At 48.6% G+C, this 8,440-nt stretch overlaps 1 protein-coding gene across 1 annotated transcript; it reads left to right on the top strand.

Moving 5' to 3' along the window:
* The first annotated feature begins 6,317 nt into the window (after positions 1-6,317).
* Positions 6,318-7,861, top strand: LOC137345984 (radiation-inducible immediate-early gene IEX-1-like). Its single transcript, XM_068009256.1, has 2 exons — positions 6,318-6,515; positions 6,917-7,861. Exons 1-2 carry the CDS (start codon positions 6,348-6,350, stop codon positions 7,304-7,306), a joined length of 558 nt encoding a protein of 185 aa, XP_067865357.1. The 5' UTR covers positions 6,318-6,347; the 3' UTR covers positions 7,307-7,861.
* Positions 7,862-8,440: the final 579 nt, after the last annotated feature.

Genomic DNA, 8,440 nt, shown 5'->3' with positions numbered 1-8,440 from the left:
CAAATGCATGGGAACACCACCACCTGCAAGTTCCCCTCCAAGTCACGCACCATCCTGACTTGGAACTATATCGCTGTTCCTTCACTGTCACTGGGTCAAAATCCTGGAACTTCCTTCCTAACAGCACTGTGGGTGTACCTACCTCAAATGGACTGCAGCCGTTCAAGAAGGCAGCTCACCACCACCTTCTCAAGGGCAATTAGGGATGGGCAATAAATGCTGGCCTGGCCAGCGTCGCCCACATCCCATGAATGAATAAAAAATAAATAAATTTCTGTCCCAGCAGCACTGTCCCACAGTGTAAAAGGATAGGGGCATTGAGCGTAGACTCTATTGTTAAAGCTTTTCTGGGGATTGAACAATGTTTATATAATGTACAAACTGAACAGAAAGGGGGAAAAAACTGGTAAACTGACTCCTATCAGAAATGCTGTCATCTTTGGCAGTCCCTCGAAATGAGGATGACGTCTGCCAGAGTTCCTGATGTGTGTGTCCTCAATTGATTGGTGTAAATTCTCCAGTGACTGGAGGTGCCTTTAGTTAGTGACCCAATTCTCACTGCCTTATAGAAGAGTGGTGACAACAACTGTGCTGCAGCCTAAAGTCTTTGTCCTCTTCGGAGATCTCTGTTATCAAAGACATGGCGATGCAATTTTTGGAAGGCTGTGCTGGAACTCCACTTCGACGGTAACCTTTTGAGAAAGGTAGCTGCCGAGATATGGGAAGCGTTCAATGACTTCTAAAGATGCCCCATCAATAACAATAGCTGGAGATATAGGTGCTTGTCCGGGGGGGAGGGCTGGTGGGAGGATTTTGGTCTTACTGATGTTCAGTGAGAAACCAACCCTTTTATATGCAGAGTTGAAGAGGTTGAGGGTGGTCTGAATGTCAATTGCAGTGCGGGCCAAAGCTGCGCAGTCGTCAGTCGATTGAGTCGTGAATGTTCTGGTGAGTCACTTTAGTCTTGGCTTCTGGCTTGTTAAGATGGAAAAGCAGAAATTCAATCATGACCCCTTGTGGAAGTTGGTCACGAATGAGTTCCATGACCAGGCTGAGATGAATCGTGAAGAGATTTGGCGCAAATCTCACGGCCTTGCTTGACGCCCATTGGGATGCAAAAGGGCTCGGTCTCCGATCCAATCAGAAATGCACAGTTAATGGTATACACCGGCCTGCCTTTTCTCTTTCCAAAGCTGACCTGTTTATTTGCACCATTTTTAACTTTAACCGTTGTTTGAGCCTGGGTGATTGTGCTGGGTAATCGGACACATCTTGGAAACAGCAATGGATTTATGGCGATTATTTGCATCCACATCTCCCCTTCCTAGTGTAGCGAAAGGTCCAAGAGTGCTTCATGAAGGCATAATCGGACACAAATGGTTGCTGAGACAAAGCAGACATTCGGAGGGGTGACCAAAAGATTGGGCTCAGTTGCAGCACTCTCAGCTCTTATGAAGGTTGTGAGTTCAATTCTCACTCGAGGGATTTGAATACAAAATTTAGGCCAACAGTCCAGCGACAGTGCTGAGCTGTGGAGGTGCCATTCTTCAGGTTAGATGTCAAAATGAGGGCTTGCCTCCCTTCTCTGGTAGACATAAAAGATCCCATGGCATTTTTTTGAAGAAGAGTAGGGGAGCTATCCCTATAGAAACATGGAAATGTTTACAACATAGAAGGTGGCCATTTGGCCCATCACATCTTTGCCAGCCGAAAAAGAGTTATCCAGCCTAGCCCAATCTTCCAGATCTTGGTCCGTAGCTCTGTAGGTTAGGGCATCTGAAGTGCATATCCAAATGTTTTTTTAAATGTGATGAGAGTTTCTGCCTCTAGCACTCTTTCAGGCTACTAAGTATCATCACCTCATTCCATGACAATATGAAAGGCACAATTCAACATGGCGGCACCTCAACAGACCCCTTTCCTATCCTGAGTGGCGTGAAACAGGGCTGTGTTCTCGCACCCACACTTTTTGGGATTTTCTTCTCCCTACTGCTTTCACATGCGTTCAAGTCCTCGGAAGAAGGAATTTTCCTCCACACAAGATCAGGGGGCAGGTTGTTCAACCTTGCCCGTCTAAGAGCGAAGTCCAAAGTACGGAAAGTCCTCATCAGGGAACTCCTCTTTGCTGACGATGCTGCTTTAACATCTCACACTGAAGAGTGCCTGCAGAGTCTCATCGACAGGTTTGCGGCTGCCTGCAATGTATTTGGCCTAATCATCAGCCTCAAGAAAACGAACATCATGGGACAGGACGTCAGAAATGCTCCATCCATCAATATTGGCGACCATGCTCTGGAAGTGGTTCAAGAGTTCACCTACCTAGGCTCAACTATCACCAGTAACTTGTCTCTAGATGCAGAAATCAACAAGCACATGGGAAAGGCTTCCACTGCTATGTCCAGACTGGCCAAGAGAGTGTGGGAAAATGGCGCACTGACACGGAACACAAAAGTCCGAGTGTATCAAACCTGTGTCCTCAGTACCTTGCTCTATGGCAGCGAGGCCTGGACAACGTATGTCAGCCAAGAGCGACGTCTCAATTCATTCCATCTTCCCTGCCTCCGGAGAACACTTGGCATCAGGTGGCAGGACCGTATCTCCAACACAGAAGTCCTCGAGGCATCCCCAGCTTATACACACTACTGAGTCAGCAGCGCTTGAGATGGCTTGGCCATGTGAGCCGCATGGAAGATGGCAGGATCCCCAAAGACACATTGTACAGCGAGCTCGCCACTGGTATCAGACCCATCGGCCGTCCATGTCTCCGTTTGAAAGATGTCTGCAAACGCGACATGAAATCCTGTGACATTGATCACAAGTCATGGGAGTCAGTTGCCAGCGTTCGCCAGAACTGGCGGGCAGCCATAAAGGCGGGGCTAAAGAGTGGCGAGTCGAAGAGACTTAGCAGTTGGCAGGAAAAAAGACAGAGGCGCAAGGGAAGAGCCAACTGTGTAACAGCCCCGACAATCAAATTTTTCTGCAGCACCTGTGGAAGAGCCTGTCACTCTAGAATTGGCCTTTATCGCCACTCCAGGCGCTGCTCCACACACCACTGACCACCTCCAGGTGCTTACCCATTGTCTCTCGAGATAAGGAGGCCAAGAAAAAAAAAACTCTTTCAGGCAGTGAGTTCCAAACCCTCACCACCTGCTATTTGTGCTTCCTGGTTATTGACCTTTTGGCCAATGGAAATAAGTCATTCCTATCTACTGTATCCAGGCCCCTCATAATTTTATACACCTCCATTAAATCTCCCATCAGCCTCCTCTGTTCCAAAGAAAAGCCTGTCCAATCTTTCCTCATAGCTAAAATTCTCCAGTCCTGGCAACATCCTCTATAATCTCCTCTGTCCCCTGTCTAGTGCGATCACATCCTTTTCAAAATACAGTGACCAGAACGGTGCACAGTACTACAGCTGTAGCCCGGTGTCTTCGGCCAATATTTATCCCTCCACCAACATCACCAGAAAACAGATCATCTGGTCATTATTGCATTTCTGTTTGTGGGAACTTGCTGTGCACTAATTGGCCACTGCAGGTCCTACATTGCAATAGTGACTACACTTCAAAAGTACTTGGTTGCCTGTACAGTCCTTTGCGATGTCTTGTGGTTATGAGAAGCGCTATATAAATGAAAGTCTTTATTTTAGAGCAAGTTGGGTTTTAAGGAGGGTCTTAGAGCAGGACAGCCAAGTGGAGGCATTTATGCAGGGAATTCCGGAGCAAGAGGCCTAGATGGCTGAAGTCACAGCCGCCAATGGTGAGGGGAAGGGAAAGGGGCATGCGCAAGAGGCCAGAGTCAGAGGAATTGGGGCGTTGGGGAGGGGGATGGTATAAGGATAAAGGAGGTTACAGAAATCGAGAGGGACAAGGCCATTAATGGATTTAAAAGATGAAGATGGGGCTTTCAAATTTTTGGTGGTGCAAGCCAGTGTAAATCAGCCAGGAGAGGGCCAATGGGTTAACTGGACCTGGTGTAGGATAGGATATGGACAGCGGAGGGGGCAGGGAGATGGGATTAAGAAGTTAGTTGGTAGGTAGAGTGGAGTAAAGAAGCTGTGGTTATCTCTCAGATGATGCTGGAGTGGTGAGTGGTTTTTGCAGAGGTGAGTGTGACCCGAAACTGCATGATCAACCAATTCTGGTGCTGAATGGCTAAGAATGGAATGTGAAGGTTGCATTCCATTCTCCCAGTTTCTCCATCCCTGTCACATCTGTTCTGATGATGCAGTCTTCCACACCAGCACTTCTGATATGTCTTCCTTTTTCCTCAACTGAGGACTACCCCCCACCCCTCACTGTGGTGACAGGGCCTTCAACCGTGACCAACCCATTTCCCGCACCTCTACCCTCACCCCTTCCCCTCCCTCCCAGAACCGCGACAGGGTTCCCCTTGTCCTCACTTTCCACCCCACCAGCCTCCATATCCAAAGGATCATCCTCTGCCATTTCCACCACCTCCAGCGTGATACCACTACCAAATGCATCTTCCCCTCCCCTCCCCTGTCAGCATTTCGAAGGGATCGTTCCCTCCGTGACACCCTGGTCCACTCCTCCATCATCCCCCGACGCCTCGTCCCTTTCCCACGACACCTTCCCATGCAATCGCAGGAGGTGTGATACCTGTCCTTTTACCTCCTCTCTCCTCACTATCCAAGGCCCCAAACTCTCCTTCCAGGTGAAGCAGCGATTTACTTGTACCTCCTTCAATGTAGTATACTGTATTCGCTGCTCACAATGTGGTGCATTGGGGAGACCAAATGTAGATTGGGTTACCGATTTGTGGAACACCTCCGCTCAGTCTTCAAGAATGACTCCGAGCTGCCAGTTGCTTACCATTTTAATTCACCACCCTGCCCTTGGTCTGCTGCAGTGTTCCACTGAACATCCACACAAGCTCGAGAAAGAGCTGTCCATTATTCTGACATTAACACTCACTCTGGCCAAATGCTTTGTCTTTTACTGCAACTATTACTACTCCCTTTTCCTTTTCTTCCATGACATCTTTGTCGTTTAATCGCTCCCGCTCTCCTCCCTATCACAGACCTTCCCTTTTATTCTTCTACCGCTCCCCCCTCCCCCTTTCACTTGCTCATTTCTAACCTTTGCCATTCTGATGAAAGACCATAGACCTGAAACATTGGACCAAATTTAGTGCCCACGGCGGGGTTCCCGGCGCCAGGTTGGGAGGGCGGGGGGGAGTCCCGCCTCAGCCAGGAGCCCTCTCCTCCCAGACCGATTCTACGGTGCCGAGCCAGTTAACAGCCCGTTGCTGGGATCCCTGTCGCTTTCAAGACGGGAATCGCGGCTTCAAGAACTGCCGGCCAATTAGAGGAGCAGTGGCCACTGCCGGTACTGCAGGAGGTCTTGGAACCAGGCCCAACACTGGAGACCCGGAAGCCAAGTAAATGAGGCAGGTTTGGGGGGGGGGCCAGTCTGGAAGACCCCAGCAATGGGGGGAGGGTGGGTATTGAGTAGAGGGGGGGGGGGTGAGGAATTTGCTGCCGGGGGCCTTCTGTCGGCCACCCCAAAGCCCACAGGGAGGCTGCCTCATTTTACTAGGCAACTTCCCTATGTGGTGTAGGCCCACAACCCCACATCGCCCCCGCATCTCTGCCCCCTCCCAGGCCCCTTTTTTAATTCCAGCGACAGCAGGAAGAGGCCCTTAGGTGACCGTTAATAGGCCTCTTAAGGGCCTCTGGGTGGGAAATCCGTCATCGGCCTATCCCGCCCCCAACAGAATTGCGTTGCGACAGGGAGGCGATGAGTCCTTCACCACCTGCATTCCACCCCCACCCCCCACCTCCCCAATCACAATTCGATGTGGCCCCTTTGTCTCTGAACCCGTCTCTGGGGGCCCATAGTGTTTCTCTCTCCACAGATACTACCAGATCTGCTGATATCCAGCACTTTCTGTTTTTATTTTATGACAGATAATGGCGTTACTCCTATTTAGATTCCCTTCGGACTGCCCCCTTCATTCCAGGAGCAAGTCATCTCACAGTGGAATTTTTTTTTAATTCATTCATGGGATGGGGGCGTCGCTGGCTAGGCCAGCATTTAATTGCCCTTGAGAAATTTCTAGGCAATATATGCCTTGGGAAATTTTCCCTGCATTTAGTTACCAATTAAATCTGACTTACAACGAGGCAGGGGCGGGGGACATGGAGGGAGAGTTTCGGTGAAGTGAGTCAGGAACAAACAGGAAACCAAGTGAGGCTGATGCTATTGGCTCGGGTGGATAGACAGGGCAAGGACAACCCAGCAGAAAGGGTATAAAAAGGGCGAGGAAGCGACTGCATTTCAGAAGAGAAGCTGCGTCTCGTTGCTTTGTAAACGGAGGCAATCATGTGTTTGGCCAGACATTGCATCAGTTGCAGCGGAGCACAGAGTGGCCAGTTCCCCGGCAGCCGGTCCCAGCCGCTGGTGTTCACCTTCGAGCCCATCCCGGAGCGTGTCTGCAAGCCCCGAGTGCAGAAGAAGCGATCGCCTCGTGTCCTCTATCCGCCGCATCTGGTACGTGCCTAGGTCTCCTGTGAACACAGGGCTTTTGAATTCCTCCAACATGAGCGTCTTGCAGGACGTCCCAAACGCCCTTTCTTTTTACAGCCATGTAATTACTTTTCATTGTGGATTGTAGTCACCTGTTGCAATGGAGGGAGAGAGGAGGAGGAGGAGGGGGGGGCAAAAAAGGCAGCCAAACGTCTGCACGGCAAGATCCCACAGACAGCAATGTGATAACGAACAGATAATCTGCTTTCGAGATAAATAATTGGGTCAGGATATTCAAAAACGGTTCTGTTATAATATCCCACTATGTCTGTGTGATATCTAGAGTGGTTTTAACAATAGCTCAAGTTGTTACAACCCACCCCACGGTATAGCATCTAACAGGGTCTTATTTTCCTTCTCTCCAGGTTAGGAGATCGATTCCGACCAAGAAGGACACGGCCAAGAGGCTGCTCCTGTTTTTCGTCTCCATCGTCCTCTTTCAAGTGTACACCGCGACTGAAGACGAGCTGAGCCTCTCCACTCCGGACCTGAGCGCTGCAGAGCAAGTCTCAACTTCTGTCCCGACCCCTCCCTCCTCAGAGTCTACCGTTCTCTCTGTCCTGTTCCTCACTGCCTTCCCAGGAGCTGAACCAACTGCAGCCAGCAATCTGCAGGAGGGCACTTGCTCCGGACTGGTTACCGGAGTCATCCGGTCGGATATGAAGTGTGAAATGGTTGGGTTCTTCCCCGGGTGGAGGAATCGGTCGAATCTTTCTCCAGTGACATTCATTGCGATTATATATCCCTCCATGTAACAAGCAGTGTAAAAATGTGACGGAGGGCACCCATCAGTGAAAGACTGACCCATGTTTCATGCATGTCGCTATTGTGTGGTGGAAAGTTCTTCCACCTTCAGAGCTTGGGACCTGGAAGAATCTGAAGACCAATTGTAAGAGAGCTTGAGGCTGGTATTTGAAATCAAAAGGATTCTAGCGTTTACTTTCTTCCCGAGTCTTAAAAGAATTCCGGATTTAAAAACCTCTGAGCCCATTGCTGATATTTCAATCAATGGTTCATTTGTTTCCCATCCATTATATCTTTTATTTATAGTTTATATTTATTTATTGCATATCATATTTATAATGTATTTATAAGTTTAGCTAGTCTTGACTTGAACTGACTTCACTGACTGTGTCTATTTTATGCTCTCACCAGTTGGGTGGGATTAGAAAACTCTCTTTGTACCAAAGTTGGACAGTAGCTGGATCAACCACATGTTTGTACATGTTTTTTTATCCATATGATGGTATGTTCAATGAACAATATGACTTGCCGCATTAAAATAAAGACAGGATGCGTTATAACTGTAACATCTGGTGGTTTAATGTGTTCTGCCGAAAGGACGGTTGATTTTTCTTTTCTTTGTGTGGGGAACGGAGAAATATTTCCAAATCCTGAGTTATGCTTTTGGTTTTCTGTAGGGTCTTTGCCAACTCTGCCAGTTAATACCAATGTAAACTAAATGGTACAATTTTTAAGGGTGTGCAGATGAGAGGTGGAGTTGATTTTGTTTTTACAGTGAATTGTTACCATCTGGAAATGCACTGCCTGAATGGGTATAGTAGCAGATTTATTAACGTTCAATACCCGGTGACATTCAGTACTGAGGGAGGGCTGCACTGTCGCGGGTGCCATAACTTTCAGATGAGATGTTAAATTGAAGCCCCATCTGCTTGCACAGATGGATGTAAAAGCTCCTCCCCACTACTTCAAAGGAGCGCAGGGGAGTTCTTCCCCAGTGTCCCGGCCAATATTTATCCCTCAATCAACGTCACAAAAAAAAAATTATCTGGTCATTATCACATTGTGGTTTGTGGGATCTTGCTGTGCGTACTCTGGCTGCAGTGTTTCCTGCATTACAACGGTGACCAGAGTTCAAAAAGTACTTC

This window comes from Heterodontus francisci, chromosome 29 (assembly GCF_036365525.1).
Source record: "Heterodontus francisci isolate sHetFra1 chromosome 29, sHetFra1.hap1, whole genome shotgun sequence".
Taxonomy (NCBI): Eukaryota; Metazoa; Chordata; class Chondrichthyes; order Heterodontiformes; family Heterodontidae; genus Heterodontus; species Heterodontus francisci.
Note: the sequence above shows the minus strand (reverse complement) of the source record. Positions and strands in the feature narration are given on the sequence as shown.

Bases quoted from the DNA above. Each gene is read 5' to 3' on its own strand.
- LOC137345984 (XM_068009256.1), top strand. From the start codon at position 6,348: ATGTGTTTGGCCAGACATTGCATCAGTTGCAGCGGAGCACAGAGTGGC. The intron at 6,516-6,916 runs GTACGTGCCTAG...CCTTCTCTCCAG, and splicing joins TCCTCTATCCGCCGCATCTG to GTTAGGAGATCGATTCCGAC.